Below are 22340 nucleotides of genomic sequence, written 5' to 3'. Positions count from 1 at the left end.
GCTAATTTTTTGTACTTTTAGTAGAGACGGGGTTTCACCGTGGTCTCGATCTCCTGACCTCGGGATCTGCCTGCCTTGGCCTCCCAAAGTGCTGGGATTACAAGCGTGAGCCACCGCGCCCGGCCAGGAGAAATGACTTATTTAGCCAGGCATCAGTGGCTCACACATGTAATCCCAAAACTTTAGGAGGCCAAGATGGGCAGATCACCTGAGGTCAGGAGTTCGAGACCAGCCTGGCCAACATGGTGAAAACCGGTCTCTACTAAAAATACAAAAAAATTAGCCAGGCATGGTGGTACTGCATGCCTGTAATCCCAGCTACTCAGGAGGCTGAGGCACAGCAATCGCTTGAATCCAGGAGGTGGAGGTTGCAGTGAGCTGAAATTGCACCACTGCATTCCAGCCTGGGGGACAGAGTCAGTCTCAAAAAAAAAAAAAAAAAGATTAGTGTTTAGAACAGTTTCTGCCTCTTAGAATTGTGGATCTGGAACAATTTAAAGACAACAGAGAGAGGAACAAGACCTCTGGTCACCTGAAAGAAATGAGCATGAACCAGCAAAGATTAGGAAAGATCAAAGTAGACCACAGTATATTAACTACATAGCAGTATAAATTTATTGGCTTTTTTTTTTTTGAGACAGTGTCTCACTCTGTAGCCCAGGCTACAGTGCAGTGGCACGATCTCGGCTCACTACAACCTCTGCCTCCCAGGTTCAAGCGATTCTCCTGCCTCAGCCTCCTAAGTAACTGGGATTACAGGCGCCCGCCACCATGTCCAGCTAATTTTTTGTATTTTTAGTAGAGACGGGGTTTCACCATATTGGCCGGGCTAGTCTCGAACTCCTGAACTCAACTAATTCGCCCACCTTGGCTTCCCAAAGTGCTAGAATTACAGGATGGGCCACTGCGCCTGGCCTGTATTCAGGCATTTCTTACCTAAAAAACTTAAAAAAAAATTTTTTGTGGTAAAATTTACTATTTTAACCATCTTTAGCTGTACAATTTTATGGCATTAAGTACATTGACAGTGTTGGGTAACCATCACCACTGTCTATTCCTGAACACTTTTTTTTTTTTTTTTTTTGAGACCGAGTCTCACTCTGTTGCCCAGGCTAGAGTGCAGTGGCATGATCTCAGCTTACTGCAACCTCTGCCTTCCAGGTTCAAGCGATTCTCCTGCCTCAGCCTTCCAAGTAGCTGGGACTACAGCTGTGAGCCACCACGCCTGGCTAATTTTTGTATTTTTAGTAGAGACAGAGTTTCACCATGTTGGCCAGGCTGGTCTCGAATTCCTGACCTCAAGTGACCCACCTGCCTCAGCCTCTCAAAGTGCTGGGATTACAGGTGTGAGCCACCACCCCCGGCCTCCAGAACACTTTTATCATCCCAAACAGAAACTATGTACGCTTATTAAACAAAAACTATCCCAGCCCTTAGTAACCTCCATTCTACTCTCTTTCTCTATTCTAAGCACTTCATAAAGCCTAATCATACAATATTTGTCCTTTTGTGTCTATTTTACTTACCATAATGTTTTTAAGGTTCATTCTTGTTGTAGTGTGTGTCAGAATTTCATTCATTTTTATGGCTGAATAATATTCTGTTGTATTTGCCATATTTTGTTGATCCATTCATCTGTTTGTGGACACTTGAGTTGTGTTTACCTTTTGGCTTTTGTGCATAATGCTGCCATGAACATGAGTGTGGACATACCTGTTTGAGGCCCCGCTTTCAACTCTTTTAGGTATATACCTAGGAGTGGAATTGCTAGATCATATGGTAATTGGATTTCACTTTTTGAAGAAATACCAAACTGTTTCCCACACCAGCTGCAATCCTACCAGCAAATGCACGAGGGCTCTGATTTCTCTATATCCTTGCCAATATTTGTTATTTTCCACTTTTTGGATAATACTCATCCTAACTGGTGTGTCAAAAATGTTTTAACATTTACTCTGATGAATGTTAGATGACTTGGAAGAGCTACTTACTGTTGTGAGGAACCAGTTTCCTTAAGTTACTGAAAGGGGGCAATGGCTTAAGCCAGTTCCATATAAAAAGAGAGCTGCAGGGATTCTGGCCATCATATACAACATCTCCTTATTCATAAAATACTCTCATTTACAAAAAGGTTTATATATTATTAATGTATAATAAATATATATTTATTATTCGTAAAATACTCTCATTTACAAAGAGGTTTATATATTTCTTGATGTGAAGTTTTTCTTTTCTTTTTTTTTTTTTTTGAGACGGAGTCTCGCTCTGTGGCCCAGGCTGGAGTGCAGTGGTGCGATCTCGGCTCACTGCAAACTCCGCCTCCCAGGTTCACGCCATTCTCCTGCCTCAGCCTCCCAAAGTGCTGGTGAGTATTTTTAGTAGAGACGGAGTTTTGCCATGTTGGCCAGGCTGGTCTTGAACTCCTGACCTCAAGCCTCCCAAAGTGCTGGGGTTACAGGCGTGAGCCACTGCGCCCAGCCGACCCTATTGCTAGTAAGGTTAATTTTTCAGATTTTAAAGGATATCAAACTTTTCTCCCAGATCCAGGTTTTATGCCAAGGTTTTGGTCCACTTTGTTGAACACATGACATGAATTAGATGCCTTTTGGGAGGCCTAAGTCATAGGTTTAGAAAAAGTGACTGACCTTCTTTCTCATAGGAATCAGGGGAGAGAATTAGGGCAATGACTACATACCAGTTGTAGGACGATGGCATGAGGTCACATAAGGGGAAACTGCACAAGAACAGGCCTTTGGCAGGAACAGGGAGCAATCTAGTTATACTGTAGCACTGAATTGAAAAGCATAGTTAACTCTGTTTCTAGGTGGGCACTTGACATTGTTTCCTAGGTTAGACCAGTGAGCTGGGAACGACAGCCCACTGGAGGGGAGAGTGCAGCAAAGATCCAGAAAATGCAGATTGTAGTCAGTTTATTAATCTAATCAAGTAGAACAATGATTGAGTCCCTGGGCGTGGTGTTGCTTGCCTGTAATCTCAGCTACTCGGGAGGCTGAGGCAGGAGAATCACTTGAACCCAGGAGATTGAGGTGAGCCAAGATTGGGCCACTGCATTCCAGCCTGGGTGACAGAGTGAGACTCTGTCTTTAAAAAAAAAAAAAAAGGAAATTAATATAATGTACCACTCTAACCCTCTAGCCCAGACAATGTGCTGACCTCAGAAGGCAAATTCAGTGTAAATTGACTGTTTACCAATATAAGAAGTGACACTGCTTCTAGACTGAATTAGATCAAGGATAGGACAGTGGTTCTCAAACTTTAGAGAGGACCACAATCACCTGGGGGGCGTATTAAAAAACATTGCTGGTACCCACTCCTAGAGGTTCTGTTTTGATTCTGCATTTTAAACAAATTTTTAGGTTGATGCTGATGTTAGTACTGCTGATCCTTGGATCATACTTTGAGACTCACTGATCTTGGACAAGAAAATGAAGCGAGTATAACCGTTTAGTTCCTCCTGGTTAAAGTCTTCATGGAGAAGGGAAAAAACACTAACATTTAAGTCTGTACCCTGTCAAAATCCTGTGCCAGATGATTTGTAGTCATTGTTTAACTTAACCCTTGAAACCACTCTGCAGAGCAGTCCCCAGGCCCATTTTTCCTCAAACATACACCTGTTAAAAACTTGCTGGAATAATTCTTCCGTCAATGACAGCTTATACTTCTAACTGAAAGAATAATTTTGGCATATACCATTACAAATTTGATTTTATTTAATGTAGAGGATATGTTAAGTTCCATTGCTGACTATTATGTATTCATTACTCTTCTGTTTACTTATGAGAGAGATAAAATGTAGATTAATTTAGCAGTAATGATTATACAATAGATGGAATTAAATTTTGAGATATGTTTTCTCATTAAGAACATAAAGTGAATGAGAGCTTGACTTTAAAAATCAATGTATTACATCTTTCAGATCACAGAAAAAATGAGCCTATGTTAATTTTGTGTGTGTTTTTTTTTAATGTTGCCAATTGGTTATTGACCAGCTCTATTTTAGAAAAATACAAGAGGAGGAATGGTAAATTGCAGAATAGTAAGTATTAAGATGTGACCAAATCCTTGATAACTCAACCATAAGACTTACTCATTTAAAGCACAGTATTCTCTGCTAATATTGTTTTTTCAAAAGTCAACTTTTTTTTTTAAACATCAACTTGTTTTTCCTGGAACTCAGTGAAGTTACTTTGTGTTGTTTGACAGACAGCATCACACAGAATTATTAAAAAAAAAAAAAAAGCAGTGATCCAAGCAATTGAATTGGAAGCACTCTGGGGAAACCTGCTGTTTATTGTAAAAATCATCTTCGATCTCGGAATTGAAAGTAAAGCTGGAAAGGAATTTACAAACGAGAAAAAAAAGAAGTTTGGAATCGGATTCACAGGATCTGGGCTTGGAAATGCCTCAGGTAAATCATACAGAGTAGGTGCAAAGTTTTATATTTTCCCACTACAGAAAGTCAATACCGTTGACTCTTAAATGAATCTTAACACAGCTTTGCATACTACCTTTTTGTGATATCTTATTTCTGATCTCAGCTAGTTTTGAGTACATGTTCTTCCTTGCATTGGCTTCTATTTCTTACTTTGCTATCACTTGAAGTTTAGTGAGTTCTACATAGGTAGTATGATGAATAGGTAGAAGGTGGACAGATCTGCTGGCTTTATGGGGCAAAACTAACTCACCTGAAAATTAGTCTGCCACAGCAATCCCATTTCTATCTCCTCACTCTTCCTATTTCCCAATTCTTACCTTTCATTTATGCTAGCTGAATTTAGAAGTAATTAAGAGGAAATAGTGAGAGACTTCAGGCTCCCTCCCCCAACCCCTCTCATCTCTCTCTTTCTCAGACACACACACATACCTATGTGTGCACATGTAAATATCTCCCCACAAAATATATCTAAGAATGATTGTATCTGTTTATATTATGGCAGCTACTCTGAATTGATCAGTTTTGGTTTGAGGCAATCACTGAGACAATCAGTGAATCCCTGTTAGTCCCCATTCTACTTTTCTAAACTCCTTTTCTTCTCCAGTGTTTAGCTCTTGCCCCTCCCCTGTTTGTTTCAGTGCTGGGGAGAAACCTAGAAGTAATGAGTGGGCGGGGACTCTTGGGTGGCTTTTTGTGTTGCCATACTGAGCTATCCCCTGAGCACAGGGAATCAACAATTTGCTGGGATTGTCTGGTGACTCGGAGACAGGCAGAAGAGGCAAAGAAAGGGGACTTGGTAATGGATATTGAAAAGACCAGTGGCTGGCTGGGCACAGTGGCTCACGCCTGTAATCCCAGCACTTTGGGAGGCCGAGACAGGCGGATCACAGGTCAGGAGATCAAGACCAGCCTGGCCAACATCGTGAAACCCTGTCTTTACTAAAAATACGAAAATTAGCTGGGTGTGGTGGCACGCGCCTGTAATCCCAGCCACTCGGGAGGCTGAGACAGGAGAATTGCTTGAACCTGGGAGGCGCAGGTTGCAGTGAGCCAAGATCACGCCACTGCACTCCAGCCTGCATGACACAGCGAGACTCTGTCTCAAAAAAAAAAGCTGGGTGCGGTGGCTTGCACCTGTAATCCCAGCACTTTGGGAGGCCGAGACAGGCTGATCACTTGAGGTCAGGAGTTAGACCAGCCTGGCCAACATATAGTGAAACCCCATCTCTACTAAAAAATATAAAAATTAGCTGGACGTAGTGGCGCCTGCCTGTAGTCCCAGCTACTTAGGAAGCTGAGGCAGGAGAATCGCTTGAACACTGGAGGTGGAGGTTGCAGTGAGCTGAGATCATGCCAACAGAGCGAGACTCTGTCTCTCCAAAAAAAAAAAAAAAAAATTTTTATTCTTTCTCATTCTCTTTTTTCATCTCAGTTAGATTTCAAAGTGAGGCCTTTCTATTATTTAACCCACTTTAGGAGGGTGAGCCCAGACTTGACTCTGGAGGGATTTGTATAGATGTTAAAATGTAAAAAGAAGATAGAGAAAAAACAAGAAGGAGAATTAATGCTGGGTCCCAAGTCTTTTTTTTTCCCCCTTTACTTACTATTGAATGGTCTGTGCCCTTTTCGGGAATCAGGATTAAGGCTACAGAGTTCATGCCCAAGTTACTGGTCTTACCAAGGAGATTTTTGGGTATTTAGTTGATTCTGTTTCCATTACCTTCCTGCAGGCATTGGTTGTACTAGACAGTGATGCCCAAATTGTCTTCTAGGTTGCTTTAGAAAATAAGACATGGGACTCACTTAGCAGCACAGAGTGAGAGTGATTTGCTGTATCTGCAGACCCCAGGAAAAGACAGGGAATTCTCTACTGATAGTTAAAATAGTGTTGTTAGACAAGGATTTGAAGAAATGTTATATAGCTAAGTGAAAGTACTCGATAGGTGCTGTATGGTGACTGGTGGCTAAATAAGCTTTACTTTCTAGAAGATATTAATTGCTGCTCTATATTTTTTCAATTTTTTTTGACAGGGAAAACATTTTTTTAAATCACAAACTCATTTATTTGGTGTATTTCAAAGGTGCAATACTTTTCTTCATGTATCAGTGAAAGAAGTTAGAAATTGACTTCCCAAAAAATCAGCAAATGGCAGACAAATGTCTGTGAAAGTCACAGTCACATATAGTGTGGCCTAGAAAACAGAGGGGCAAGACAGGCTCCACTCACTTTCATGAGTTTCATCAAATACTGGATCTACTCAAGGGTGGAAAGAAAAGGCAATTTTCAAAAAGGAGTATGTTATTAAATGAGGCATTTACTACACTCCTTCCTGAGAGCACCAGATGGGGAACATGTTTTCTAAACTAGATCTAGGAAGTGGATCCATCCTCCTCCCCTTAAGGGCTATCTACTGGTTAATGAATTAAAAAGCAAGACTGAAAAACAAACCGCACACACACTCCCCTCAAAAAAGAGGAGGAAAACAACAACAACAACAACACACCAAGTTGTCCCAGATTACTCTCCAGGGTGGAACCAGGGAACAGCTTCAACAATTCCAATTAGTTTGTTACAGAGTCATCCATAAGCATGCCTTGCTTTTAAACAAATAATAAAAGAGTTTTAAAACAACAAAACAAAAACTAGTACTAATCACTTTTCTGACAATACACAATTACTCAAAATTAACTAGTACTGGGAGGCAGAAGGGGGGACCATACCTATGGGCCTTGTCCTACACAAGTGCATGTGGGTAGGTACACGGCATTTGTCATTGTTGTAAAAACGAACTTTTTTTCATTTTTATTTTTATTTATTTATTTTTGAGACAGAGTCTCACTCAGTCGCCTAGGCTGGAGTGCAGTGGCACGATCTCAGCTCACTGCAAGCTCCACCTCCTGGGTTCACGCCATTCTCTTGCCTCAGTCTCCCGAGTAGCTAGGACAACAGGTGCCCACCACCACACCTGGCTAATTTTGTCTTTGTATTTTTAGTAGAGATGGGGTTTCACCGTGTTAGCCAGGATGGTCTTGATCTGCTGACCTCGTGATCCACCTGCCTTGGCCTCTCAAAGTGCTGGGATTACAGGTGTGAGCCACTGCACCTGGCCTATTTTTTATTTTTTGAGATGGAGTTTCGCTCTTGTTGCCCAGGCTGGAGTGCAGTGGCACAATCTCGGCTCACTGCAGCCTCCACCTCCTGGGTTCAAGCGATTCTCCTGTCTCAGCCTCCTGAATATCTGGGATTACAGGTACGTACCACCACACCTGACTAATTTTCGTATTTTTAGTAGAGACAGGGTTTTGCCATATTGGCCAGCCTGATCTCGAACTCCTGACCTCAGGTGATCCGCCTGCCTTGGCTTCCCAAAATGCTGGGATTACAGGCTTGAGCCATTGCACCCAGCCTGAATTTTAATTTTTAATCTTTAGTTTGATTTAAACACTGCTTTTAGTATGATGTCGACACCAGCTGTGCAGAAAGGGCGCTGGAGAGATGTTCATAGCAGCACACACCTGTGGCTCTCTTCGATTCGGGAGGCTCCAGGGCAGCCAATATTGCATCGTCAAATACGTTCTTTTTTTTTTGGAGACGGAGTTTTGCTCTTGTTGCCCGGGCTGGAGTGCAGTGGCGAGATCTCAGCTCACTGCAACCTTCGCCTCCCAGGTTCAAGCGATTCTCCTGCCTCAGCCTCCCGAGTAGCTGGGATTACAGGTGCCCGCCACCACGCCCGGCTAATTTTTGTGTTTTTAGTAGAGACAAGGTTTCACCATGTTGGCCAGGCTGGTCTTGAACTCCTGACCTCAGGTGACCTGCCCACCTGAGCCTCCCAAAGTGCTGGGATTACAGGCGTGAGCCACCGCGCCTGGCTGTCAAATACATTCTTTAGGGCTTTCTGTGTGAGTGTAGAACACTCCACATACCTGATAGCCTTCAGGTCATGGGCCAGCTTTTTAGCAGTCTCCAGAGTGATAGGCTTCTGTTTGTTCTTGGCAAGTTTCTCAATGGTAGAGGGGTCATCTCTGAGATCAGTTTGGGTCCCAACAAGCAAGAAAGGAGTCTTTGGGACAGTTATCTCAGGCACCTACTTTTTTTCACATTTCATTTTTTTTTTATTTTTTATTTTTTTTGAGACGGAGTCTCGCTCTGTCGCCCAGGCTAGAGTGCAGTGGCGCAATCTCCGCTCACTGCAAGCTCCGCCTCCCGGGTTCACGCCATTCTCCTGCCTCAGCCTCTCCGAGTAGCTGGGACTACAGGCGCCCACCACTACGCCCGGCTAATTTTTTTGTATTTTTAGTAGAGACGGGGTTTCACCGTGGTCTCGATCTCCTGACCTTGTGATCCGCCCGCCTCGGCCTCCCAAAGTGCTGGGATTACAAGCGTGAGCCACCGCGCCCGGCCTTTTTCACATTTTCAAATGAAGATGGAGAGACCACTGAAAAACAGACTAGAAATACATCTGTTTGTGGATAACTCAGCGGTCATAATCTGTCATAATCCTTTGCCCTGCAGTATCAAAAATCCAAGAGTGTATGGTTCTCTACCAATGGTAACTATGACTGCATAGTTGTCAAAAACTACATTATTCCGACGGAAATTTGTTTGTTGTGTAGGATATCAGGAGACATGTTTTACCAACAGCACCATCACCCATAACACACTTAATTGTCTGCATTGCTGAAATAGTTTTGTATCCACTTTAAATATTTCACATCTCATGTTGACCTCAGCTTCTCCACCGGGGCGTTAGCAGCAGTCTATTTTTTCTATTTTTAGGTATTTTCCTAATTTAAGTCTACAGTTCAGTGTTAGCCAAAGCTCTTAAATATTACTATACAGTAGAAAAAAAGTATAGAAATGTTTTCTGAAAAGAATAAGTTACTTAGTGGGGGTGGGGTTGGGGCTCATGTGATAAATTGGTCTCAAAGTAGTCTTTAACTTTCTAAAATAAAAATCACTCTGTTGTAGCCTAGTGTAAGCGGAATGGATCCGCCTTTCGGGGATGCCTTTCGAAGCCACACTTTTTCGGAACAAACTCTGATGAGCACAGATCTCTTAGCAAACAGTTCGGATCCAGATTTCATGTATGAACTGGTAAGCAGCATTTTCTTGGTTTTGGTCTTGATTGATTTGGGGTAAAAGTTTGTGGGAGAGTTTTTTATTTATAAATGCCTGAAAAAAAAAAAGATGTGCTTGGGCCAAGTTTGATTCTTATGATTATACCTAGGGTAATTTTATTTACATTTATTTTTATTTTTATTTTTTGACACGGAGTCTCACTCCATTTCTCAGGCTGTAGTGCAGTGGTGTGATCTTGGCTTACTGCAATCTCCACCTCCCAGATTCAAATGATTCTTCTGCCTCAGCCTCCCAAGTAGCTAGGATTACAGGTGTGTGTCACTACATCCAACTAATTTTTTTTTTTTTTTTTTTTGAGACAGAGTCTCGCTGTGTCGCCCAGGCTGGAGTGCAGTGGTGCGATCTTGGCTCACTGCAACCTCTATCTCCTGGGTTTAAGCAATTGTTCTACCTCAGCCTCCCAAGTAGCTGGGATCACAGCCATTTGGCACCATGCCCAGCTAATTTTTGCATTTTTAGTAGGGACAGGGTTTCACCACGTTGGCCAGGCTGGTCTCGAACTCCTGACCTCAGGCTATCCACCTGCTTTGGCCTCCCAAAGTCCTGGGATTACAGGCATGAGTCACTGCACCCAGCTTAATTTTTGTATTTTTAGTGCAGACGGGGTTTCACCATGTCAGCCAGACAGGTCTTGAGCTCCTGACCTCAGGTGATCCACCCACCTCAGCCTCCCAAAACGCTGGGATTACAGGCATGAGCCATTGCACCTGGCCTACATCTAGTAATTTTAAAAGTATGCAGTTGTTGGCTGGGCACGGTGGCTCACACCTGTAATCCCAGCACTTTGGGAGGCCAAGGCGGGCGGATCATGAGGTCAGGAGATTGAGACTATCCTGGCCAACATGGTGAAACTCCGTCTCTGCTAAAAATACAAAAATTAGCTGTGCATGGTGGTGCGCACCTGTAGTCCTAGCTACTCGGGAGGCTGAGGCAGGGGAATTGCTTGAACCAGGGAGTCAGAGGTTGTGGTGAGCCAAGATCGCCCCATAGCATTCCAGTCTAGCAGACTGGAGTCTCAAAAAGAAAAAAAAGGATGCGGCCGGGTATGGTGGCTCATGCCTGTAATCCCAACACTTTGAGAGGCCGAGGCGGGTGGATCACCTGCCTGAATTTTAATTTTTAATCTTTAGTTTGATTTAAACATTGCTTTTATTTATTTATCTATTTATTTGGGACAGAGTCTTGCTCTGTACCCCAGGCTGGAGTGCAGTGGCACAATCTCGGCTCACTGCAACCTTTGCCTCCCGGGCTCAAGTGATTCTCCTGCCTCAGCCTTCCGAGTATCTGGGATTACAGGCATGCACCACCACACCTGGCTAATTTTTTGTATTTTTAGTAGAGATGGGGTTTCACCATATTGGTCAGGCTGGTCTCAAACTCCTGACTCGTGATCCACCCACCTCGGACTCCCAAAGTGCTGAGATTACAGGTGTAAGCCACTGTGCCCGGCCTTAAACATTGCTTTTAGTGTGATGCCGACAGCAGCTGTGCAGAAAGGGCTCTGGAGAGATGGTCATAGCCACACACACACCTGCAGCTCTTCTTCGATTCTGGAGGCTCCAGGGCAGCCAATATTGCTTCATCAAATACATTCTTTTTTTTTTTTTTTTTTTTGAGATGGAGTTTCGCTCTTGTTGCCCAGGCTGGAGTGCAATGGCGCAACCTAAAATTAGCTGGGTGTGGTGGTGGGTGCCTGTAATCCCAGCTACTCAGGAGGCTGAGGCAGGAGAATCGCTTGAACCTGGGAGACGGAGGTTGCAGTGAGTGGAGATTGCGCCACCGCACTCCAGCCTGGGCAACAAGAGCAAGACTGTCTCCAAAAAAAAAAAAATGAATGCATCAAAAATGGTAAGAGATTATCTAAATATCTTCAAATCTAGTTTTTGGTAAAGATAATGGGCTTTTCAGCTGGAAAACATTGAGCAAGGCATATGAATGACATAAAGAATGTGGCACAAAAATAGCAATTCCAAACAGGATCTGCATATACTTATCATTTATTCTTGAGGTAAATAGACACTGAAAATTCATAAGGAAAACATTTTAAAAACAGTTTTAATTACATAAAATTGAAATAACACAAAAATATATAAAAATTGGAAAAACTGAGTGCTCAAATGCATAAATCTACTAAAAATTATTGAATTATCTACTTAATATAGGTTGGTTTTATGGTATGTGAAATTATACTTCAGTAAAGCTGTTAAAACATACACAGACAGGATGGCGCAGTGGTCATGCCTGTAATCCCAGCACTTTGGGAGGCTGAGGCAGGTGGATCACGAGGTCAGGAGTTCAAGACCAGCCTGGCCAAGATGGTGAAACCTCACCTCTACTAAAAATACAAAAAAATTAGCTGGGCCTGGTGGCACGCACCTGTAATCTCAGCAATTTGGGAGAGTGAGGCAGAGAATTTCTTTTTTTTTTTTTTTTGAGACGGAGTCTCGCTCTCTCACCCAGGCTGGAGTGCAGTGGCGCGATCTCGGCTCACTGCAAGCTCCGCCTCCCGGGTTCACGCCATGAGGCAGAGAATTTCTTAAACCCGGAGGAGGAGGTTGCAGTGAGCCAAGATCACGCCACTGCATTCCAGCCTGGGTGACAGAGTGAGACTCCATCTCAAAAAAAAAAAAACCATGCACAGACAACACACACACACACACACACACACACACACACACACACCAAAAATTAAAGAAAAAAATAACTCTGGAAGACTGAAAACTTCCTCATTTTCTTCCTGTGCCTCCACCTTCCAAAACTTTTACCAAAACATAACTAACAGGTTCTTTTCTATGCATATGTAAACATATGTATATAGTTTTTTTGTAGATACTTTTTAATTGGATAATATAGATAACAGTTTTCTGTAACTTGCTCTTTTAAAAATAAAAATATATAGTGGGCAGTCTTTCATATTTGTACATTAGAGCTATGCTGCATTCATTTCAATGGCTGCAGAGTCTTAACTGATACTTGAAATTGACATCTCCAGTGGCACACGCCTGTAATCCCAGCAATTTGGGAGGGCAAGGTGGGCGGATCACTTGAGGTCAGGAGTTTGAGACCAGCCTGGCCAACATGGTGAAACCCTGTCTCTACTAAAAAAAAAAAAAAAAAAAAAAAAATCTCTAAAATTCATGAGGAGTATTTTACTCTGCCTGCCCAAGTATTGTTATAAGGTCTTGCAAAAGATCATACCATTCTGTGGCTGAATTCCAACTCTCTTTGGATTGCTCTTTGCCTCTATATTTAAGTTCCCACTAAAAAGATATCTTCTTCTGTAATGAGGGTGTCTTTATTATTTTCATTGTTAATATTTTAAATTCTTCTCTCTCGCATAGCACATTATTTGCTTTCTAATTGAAGTGTCTCCCCCTGCCCCCACCCTACCACCGCTAAGGAGATCCCAAAATTCTTCTAAGATAAGGAAATGTAAACTTTTTTCAGGCAGAATTTTTTTTTTTTTTTTGGAGATGGGGTCTCGCTCTGTCACCCAGGCTGGAGTGCAGTGGCACGATCTCGGCTCACTGCAAGCTCTGCCTCCTGGGTTCACGCCATTCTTCTGCCTCAGCCTCCCGAGTAGCTGGGACTACAGGTGCCCGCCACCACACCCGGCTAATTTTTTGTATTTTTTTAGTAGAGACGGGGTTTCACCCTGTTAGCCAGGATGGTCTTGATCTCCTGACTTCGTGATCCTCCCGCCTCGGCCTCCCAAAGTGCTGGGATTACAGGCGTGAGCCACCGCGCCTGGCCTCAGGCGGAATGTTTATGGTCAACTCAAGAGCCCTTGATATTTGGATCATACCTGAGCCTCTCAAGGGACACACTTTCCCTCTTTTTTTAATTTAATTTTTAATTGTTTTTTGTTTGTTTTATTTTCATTCTACTTTTTCTTGCCTAAGGAAATGATGGCATTATATGAAATGATAAAGCGTCATGTCAGTAGCCTTTATGTTAAAACAGACCAAAAGTCAAGTATTGATTTATCAGTTTGACATATGGAGGCGAATATTTCCTTCCTGAAATATGATGTGCAATTTCTTTTTTAAAACCTTTCTCAGGATAGAGAGATGAACTACCAACAGAATCCTAGAGACAACTTTCTTTCTTTGGAGGACTGCAAAGACATTGAAAATCTGGAGTCTTTCACAGATGTCCTGGATAATGAGGGTGCTTTAACCTCAAACTGGGAACAGTGGGATACATACTGTGAAGACCTAACGAAATATACCAAACTAACCAGCTGTGACATCTGGGGAACAAAAGAAGTGGATTACTTGGGTCTTGATGACTTTTCTAGTCCTTACCAAGATGAAGAGGTTATAAGTAAAACTCCAACTTTAGCTCAACTTAATAGTGAGGACTCACAGTCTGTTTCTGATTCCCTTTATTATCCCGATTCACTTTTCAGTGTCAAACAAAATCCCTTACCCTCTTCATTCCCTGGTAAAAAGATCACAAGCAGAGCAGCTGCTCCTGTGTGTTCTTCTAAGACTCTGCAGGCTGAGGTCCCTTTGTCAGACTGTGTCCAAAAAGCAAGTAAACCCACTTCAAGCACACAGATCATGGTGAAGACCAACATGTATCATAATGAAAAGGTGAACTTTCATGTTGAATGTAAAGACTATGTAAAAAAGGCAAAGGTAAAGATCAACCCAGTGCAACAGAGCCGGCCATTGTTGAGCCAGATTCACACAGATGCAGCAAAGGAGAACACCTGCTACTGTGGTGCAGTGGCAAAGAGACAGGAGAAAAAAGGGATGGAGCCTCTTCAAGGTCATGCCACTCCCGCTTTGCCTTTTAAAGAAACCCAGGAACTATTACTAAGTCCCCTGCCCCAGGAAGGTCCTGGGTCACTTGCAGCAGGAGAGAGCAGTAGTCTTTCTGCCAGTACATCAGTCTCAGATTCATCCCAGAAAAAAGAAGAGCACAATTATTCTCTTTTTGTCTCCGACAACTTGGGTGAACAGCCAACCAAATGCAGTCCTGAAGAAGATGAGGAGGACGAGGAGGATGTTGATGATGAGGACCATGATGAAGGATTTGGCAGTGAGCATGAACTGTCTGAAAATGAGGAGGAGGAAGAAGAGGAAGAGGATTATGAAGATGACAAGGATGATGATATTAGTGATACTTTCTCTGAACCAGGTATTATAATGCTTGCAAGCTTACCAGACCTTTGTATTACTATTTTGAAATAGAAAGGTTTTTGTTTCTATTTTGTTTGGACAATTTCTTTATTTTAGTTTGGGAATTAAATGACTTAAACCTTGACTTGGATATGTAATTGGTTTTTCTATTCAAATAGCTCTAAAATGATCGCTTTTGCTCACATAGGGATTCATAAGCTGATTCCTTGAGGGCTTATTTTTTATTATTTTATTTCTTATTTTTAAAATTAAAATAGAGATGGGAGCTTGCCACTGTGCCCAGCTGAGGACCTATTCTTAATGTATCTTATGTTAAGTGACCTGTTTTGTCACTCTCTTGAGCATTTATGCAAAGACACCAGTAATATATTAGTTTAAAAAATATTCCTGTTTAGGGCCAGGCGCAGTGGCTCACGCTAGTAATCCCAGCACTTTGGGAGGCCGAGGTGGGTGGATCACCTGAGGTCACGAGTTAAAGACCAGCCTGGCCAACACGGCAAAACCCTGTCTCTACTAAAAATACAAAAATTAGGTGTGGTGGCACGAACCTGTAATCCCAGCTACTCCGGAGGTTGAGGCAGGAGAATCACTTGAATCCAGGAGGCTGAGGTTGTGGTGAGCTAACATCGTGCCATTGCACTCCAGCCTGGGCAACAAGAGTGAAAGTCTGTCTCAATAACAACAAAAAATAATAAATAAAAATATTACTGTTTATACATGTGTCTCTATTATAGTTGAGATAAGTTAGGAGTATATAGAATGTTGAACCAAGTGATGATGGTTTATACTACTCATGCCAATACCCAACAAAGTCTATTTATGAATAATGTAAAAGCATTTTCTTTGTGTCTGCTAACATTTTAATTTACATCATATTTTCCTATTTAAGAAAAATACATGCTGTAATTTGGTGAGCATGAAGGAGACTCTGCTTTATTTATATACAGCGCATATAAATAAAAGGGACAAAGAAAATGAAATCTCTGGGGGAACTGGTTCACTTTAGCATTTACTTGCTTGGGCTTTTGGCACTGTTGGCTTGTGCAGTTTATTTATAAAAATAGTATTGCCAAGTGGCACGTGGTTGAAAATGCACAAAGAAGTAAAGATCTTCAAATTTAAGCTGAAGTTATTTTCTTCAAAAATATTGTTGGTACTAACTCTGCATGAAAACTAAGTTATTATTATAAAAAAAACTATCAAAGAGAGCCCTTTTGTTATAATGATGATTGCTGGAATTTCAGGCAGTATAAACATAGATATTTAATTTTCTGAAAGGTGTTTAAAGCATAATACCTATATTGTAACTAATGAAACATTATTATTACTAAAAGAATTTTTCCTTTGGTGAAATCTTTCTATTACACAAATGCTTAGATTTATGCATTTGACACAAACAAATTTTTTGATTTGGGTGGAGTTTCAGGTAACTAAAAGGTACTTGAATATGGAAGAAAAGGGTTTGTGCCTTCTTCATTGGTTTACTGTACAACTCTATATAGTCTAGGTAGAATAATTGTCTTTTTACAATACATACAGGAAAATTTTTCTCTTGGCAAGTGAATAAAATCTGCTTTGAGATGTTTCAAGGAGACTTGACTTTGTAGGTAGGGGTAATTTATATAACTCCCTGCACTTGGAAGATCATAGTGCTGTTCATGAGTGGTCCTTAAAGTCTTGACAGGTCGGTCCTGTTGCTTTGAGCCTCATATTTAGGAGTAGGGGAAGGGTGAGACAGAGAGGGTGGGTAATTAAGGGAAATGGCAAACGTGGGGAAGGAAATGCCTTTAGCAGCTGGTGCTTAAAGGAATATATAGATCAGAAGGAGTCAGTAAATCCTACCATCACCAAGGCAGCAAGGACTGTATTATCTACCTGACTTTTGATTGTAGTTTTGCTTTTCTTTGACTTTTTCCCCCCAACTTTATTGAGGTATGTTTGGCAAATAAAAATTGTTTATGTTTAAAGTGTACAACATGTTTTTACGTATGTATACGTTGGGAAATGATTACCAAAATCAGGCTAATTAACATACCCATCACTTCACATAGTAGGGTGGTAAGAACATTTAAGATCTACTCTCTTAACAAATTTGGCCTACACAATACAGTTGTTGTTGTTTTTGAAACAAGATATGGCTCAATTGCCTAGGCTGGAGTGCAGTGGCACAATCTTGGTTCACTGCATCCTCTGCTTCCCTGGTTCAAGCCACCCTCCCACCACAGCCTTCCAAGTAGCTAGGACCACAGGCGTGCGCCATCATGCCCAGCTAATTTTTGTATCTTTTGTTGAGATGGGGTTTTGCCATGTTGCCCAGGCATGTCTTGAACTTGTGAACTCAAGCCACCTGCCGGTCTCAGCCTCCCCAAAGTGCTGGAATTACAGGCGTGAGCCACCACACCCAGCCCAGTATTGTTATCTGTAGTCACAATGCTATATGTTAGATCTCCAGAGCTTATTCATCCTGCATAACTGAAACTTTGTACCTTTTGGCCAACATCTTCCCATTTCCCCCACCCACCAGCCCCTGGCAACCTCCATTCTACTTTCTACCCTCTGATCCTGAGTTTGACTTTTTTTCTAAGATTTCGCATATAAATGAGATCATGCTGTATTTGTCTTTCTGTGCCTGGCTTATTTAACTTAGCATGGTGTTTTCCAGGTTCATCCATGTTATCACAAAGACAGGATTTCCTTTCTTTTTAAGGCTGAATAATATTCCTGTGTTTGTGGGCATGTGCGTATAACTCTCACATTTTCTTTATGTATATATTCATTGTTGGCCTCTTTGTTGATTCCTTATCTTGGATTATGTGAATACTGTTGCAATGAACATAGGAATGCAGATATCTCTTCAAGATACTGACTTTATTTATTTTGGCTGTATCCCCAGAAGTGGGATTGCTGGATCATATGATCGTTCTATTTTTAATTTTTTGAGGAACTTCCATGCTGTTTTCCATAATGACTGTACCAATTTACATTCCCACCAATAGTTTACAAGAGTTCTCTTTTTTCCACATCCTCAACAACACTTGCTTTCATTTATCTTTTTGATAATAGCCATGCCAGCAGGTATGAGGTGATATCTCATTGTGGCTTTCGTTTGTATTTCTCTGATGATTAGTGGTATTGAGCATGTTTTCATATACTTGTTGGCCATTTGGATGTCTTTTTAAAAATGTTTATTCAGGTCCTTTGCCCATTTTTTAATTGGATTGTTTTCTTGCTATTACATTGTTTGGGTTCCTTGTATATTTTGGATATTAACTCCTTATCAGATGTATGGTTTGCAGATATTTTTCTTTCATTTCGTAGGTAGTCTCTTCACTCTGTTAATTGTTTATTTTGCTCTGTGGGAGCTTTTTGGTTTGATGCAATCTCATTTGTTTATTTTTGCTTTTGTTGCCAGTGCTTTTGGAGTTATATATTTAAAAAATCATTGCCCAGACCAATGTCAAGAATCCTTTTTCATGTTTTCTCCTAGTATTTTTATTGTTTAGTTCTTATGTTTAAGTCTTTAATCCATTTCAAGATGGTATGAGATAAGGGTCTCCAATTTCATTATTTTGCCTTTGAATATCCAGTTTTCCCATAACTATTTATTGAAGAGACTATCCTTTACTTATTGTTGTTTCTGGCACGTTTGCCAAGGATTAATTAATTGGACGTAATGTGGGAATTTATTTCTGGGCTCTCTGTTTCATTGGTGTATATGTCTGTTTTTATGCCAGTACCATATTGTTATAATTACTATAGCTTTTTTTTTTTTTTTTGAGACAGAGTCTCACTCTGTTGCCCAGGCTGGAGTGCAGTGGCGCGATCTGGGCTCACTGCAAACTCCGCCTCCCGGGTTCACGCCATTCTCCTGCCTCAGCCTCCCGAGTAGCTGGGACTACAGGCGCCAGCCACCATGCCCAGCTAATTTTTTTGTATTTTTAGTAGAGACGGGGTTTCACCGTGTTAGCCAGGATGGTCTCGATCTCCTGACCTCGTGATCTGCCCGCCTCAGCCTCCCAAAGTGCTGGGATTACAGGCGTGAGCCACTGCGCCCAGCCTATGGTGAAGTCTTTAGAGTTTTCTAGATACAAGATCATGTCATCTACTGAGACAATTTCTTTTCCTATTTGGATGCCTTTCCTTCTTTGTTTTCTTTTTTTTTTTTTGATAAGGAGTCTCACTCTTTCACCCAGGCTGGAGTGCAGTGGCGCGATCTCAGCTCACTGCAGGCTCCGCCCCCCCGGGGTTCACCCCATTCTTCTGCCTCAGCCTCCCACGTAGCTGGGACTACAGGCACCTGCCACCTCGCCCGGCTAATTTTTTGTATTTTTAGTAGAGATGGGGTTTCACCGTGTTAGCCAGGATGGTCTCGATCTCCTGACCTCGTGATCCCCCCGCCTCGGCCTCCCAAAGTGCTGGGATTACAGGCGTGAGCCACCGCACCCGGCCTCCTTCTTTGTTTTCTTTCTTGCCGTGCCTCCCTTCCCTCCCTTCCTCTCTTCCCTCCCTCCCTCGCTCCCTCCGTTCCTTTTCTCTTTCCCTTCCCTTCCCTTCCCTCCCCTCCCCTTTTTCTGTCCAGTCCCTCCCCTGCCCTCCCCTCCCCTCTTCCCCCTTCTCCCTCCCCTCCCCTCTTCCCCCTTCTCCCTCCCCTCCCCTCCCCCCTCCCCTCCCCTTCCCTTTCCTTTCCTTTCCTTTCCTTTTGCATAATTTCTCTAGATAGGACTTCCAGTATTATCGATATATATGGAATAGTAGTTGAGAGAATGGGCATCCTTGTCTTGTTCCTGGTCTTAGAGGAAAAGCTTTCAGGTTATCATCACTGAGTATGATGTTAGCTATGCGTTTGTCATGTATGGCCTTTATTATGTTGAGGAATGTTCCTTTTATATGTAATTTGTTAAATTTTTTTTTTATCATGAAAGCATGTTGAATTTTTTAAAGCAAATTCTTTCAGATCTTGAAGCATGTTGAATTTTGTCATGTGTTCTTTCCATATCTATTGAGATGATCATATTGTTTTTATCCTTCAGTCTGTTAATGTGGTATATCATTGATTGATTTGCATATATTGAATCATCTTTGCATCTCAAAGATAAATCCCACTTAATCATGATGCATGATCCTTTTAATGTGCTGTTGAATATGGCTTGCTAGTATTTTGTTGAGGATTTTTGCATCCATGTCCATCAGGGATACTGGCCTGTGACTTTCTTACCTCGTGTGTTCTTGTTTGGTTTTGGTATCATGGTAATACTGGCCTCATAAAATGAGTTTGGAAATGTTCTCTCCTCTACATTTCTTTGGAAGTATTAGAGAAGGATTGGTATTAATTCTTCCTTCAATATTTGGTAGAATTTACTAGTGAAGGCCGGGCGCGGTGGCTCACGCCTGTAATCGCAGCACTTTGGGAGACCAAGGCGGGCGGATCACGAGGTCAGGAGATCGAGACCATCCTGGCTAACACGGTGAAACCCCATCTCTACTAAAAACACAAAAAAATTAGCTTGGCGTGGTGGCGGGTGTCTGTAGTCCCAGCTACTCTGGAGGCTGAAGCAGGAGAATGGCGTGAACCCGGGAGGCGGAGCTTGCGGTGAGCCGAGACCGCGCCATTGCCCTCCAGCCTGGGCGACAGAGAGTCTCAAAAGAAAAAGAATTTACTAGTGAAGTCAGCAGGCCCTTGGCTTTAGTTCATTGAGAGTTTTTGTTTGTTTGAGATGGAGTCTTGCTCTGTCACCCAGGCTGGAGTGCAGTGGCATGATCTTGGCTCACTGCAATCTTCGCCTCCCGGGTTAAGTGATTCTCCTACCTCAGCCTCCCGAGCAGTTGGGACTACAGGCACTCACCACCATGCCTGGCTAATTTTTGTATTTTTAGTAGAGATGAGGTTTCGTCATGTTGGGCAGGCTAGTCTGGAACTCCTGACCTCAGGTGATCTGCCCGCCTCGGCCTCCCAAAGTGCTGGGATTACAGATGTGAGCCCTCGTGCCCGACCGACAGTTTTTGATTACTGATTCAGTATTCTTTCTTGTTATTGGTTTGTTCAGCTTTTCTATTTTTTTCATGATTCAGTCTTGGTATGTTTCTAGGAAGTTATCCATTTCTTCTAGGTTATTCAATTTGTTAGTGTATAATTGTTTACAGTAGTCCTTAATGATTCTTTGCATTTCTGTGGTATTAAATCTGATTTCTCCTCTTTCATTTATAATTTTATTGAGTCTTCTTTTTTCTTAATTTAGCTAAAAGTTTGTGAATTTTGTTTTCATTTCAACAAAAAACTCTTCATTGATCTTTTCTATTTTTTTTAGTGTCTAATTCATTTATTTCTGCTTTGATCTTTGTTATTTTCTTCCTTCTGCTAACTTTGGGTTTGTTCTTCTTTTTCTACTTCCTTGAGGTGTAAAGTTTGGTTGTTTATTTGAGATCTTTTTTTTTTCCTTGATGTAGGTATTTATTACCATAAGATTCCCTCTTGGATTTGCTTTTGCTTTATCCCGTAAGTTTTGATATGTTATGTTTCCATTTTTGTTTGTCTCAACATATTTTTGTATTCCTCTTTTGATTTCTTCTTTGACCCATTGGTTGTTCAGGAGTGTGTTGTTTAATTTCTATATATTTGTCAATTTTCCAATTTTCCTTTTTTTTTGGAGACAGAGTCTCGCTCTGTTGCCCAGGCTGGAGTGCAGTGGCACGATCTCGACTCACTGCAAGCTCCGCCTCCCAGGTTCAGCCATTCTCCTGCCTCGGCCTCCTGAGTAGCTGGGACTACAGGTGCCTGCCACTACGCCCAGCTAATTTTTTGTATTTTTTAGTAGAGACGGGGTTTCATTGTGTTAGCCAGGATGGTGTCGATTTCCTTCTGATTTCCTTCTGATTTCTAGTTATACAGTTGCCAAAATATCATACTTGGTATTATTTCAGTCTTCTTAAATTTGTTAAGTAAGACTTATTTTGTGGCCTAACATATGATCTAAACTAGAGAATGTTCTGTTTGTGCTTGAAAAGAGTATATATTCTGCTGCTGTCAGAGGGAATGTTCTATATATGTCTGTTAGGTCCATTTGGTCTGAAGTGTTATTCAAATCCATTGTTTTCTTAATTGATATTCTGATGACCTATCCATTGTTGAAAATGGAGTGTTGAAGTCCCCTATATTACTGTCTGTTTTTTCCTTTAGTTCTATTAATATTTGGTTCATTTACTTAGGCACTTTGATATGGGAGTACATATATTTACTATATAACCTCTTGATAAATCAACAAACCCTTTATTATTATATAAAGACCTTCTTTGACTTGTGACATTGTTAATCTTTTTACTGTTTTTTTTTTTTTTTTTTTTTTTTTTGGAGACAGAATCTTACTCTGTTACCCAGGCTGCTGGTGTGCACCAGTACTATCACAGCTCACTGCAGTCTCAACTCCTTGGGCTCCAGCAGTACCACTGCTTCAGCCTCCTGAGTAGCTGGGACTATAGGTGTGTGCCACCTCTTGTGACAGTTTTTGATTTAACATCTATTTTGTCTGATATAAGTATAGCCAGCTCTGTCCTTTTTGGTTGCCATTTCCATGGAATATCTCTTTTCATTTCTTCACTT

At 41.7% G+C, this 22340-nt stretch overlaps 1 protein-coding gene and 1 pseudogene across 5 annotated transcripts in view; one reads left to right on the top strand and one right to left on the bottom strand.

Annotated features, from left to right (window-relative positions):
* Positions 1–22340, top strand: part of CREBRF (CREB3 regulatory factor) — an 84125-nt gene that overhangs the window by 20967 nt on the left and 40818 nt on the right. For 4 of the 5 annotated variants that reach the window (XM_055285224.2, XM_055285229.2, XM_055285225.2 and 1 more), the window contains 3 exons: positions 4225–4443; positions 9426–9551; positions 13658–14744. In XM_055285224.2, coding sequence (XP_055141199.1) covers positions 4225–4443; positions 9426–9551; positions 13658–14744 — 1432 coding nt within the window. Of the gene's footprint in view, positions 1–2252; positions 2366–4224; positions 4444–9425; positions 9552–13657; positions 14745–22340 lie in introns of all 5 variants that reach the window. The other variant, XM_063642620.1, reaches the window with a different exon arrangement.
* On the bottom strand, positions 7872–9411 carry LOC129486002 (cell division control protein 42 homolog; annotated as a pseudogene).

Source organism: Symphalangus syndactylus, chromosome 7 (genome assembly GCF_028878055.3).
Source record: "Symphalangus syndactylus isolate Jambi chromosome 7, NHGRI_mSymSyn1-v2.1_pri, whole genome shotgun sequence".
In the NCBI taxonomy this organism is placed as follows: Eukaryota; Metazoa; Chordata; class Mammalia; order Primates; family Hylobatidae; genus Symphalangus; species Symphalangus syndactylus.
Note: the sequence above shows the minus strand (reverse complement) of the source record. Positions and strands in the feature narration are given on the sequence as shown.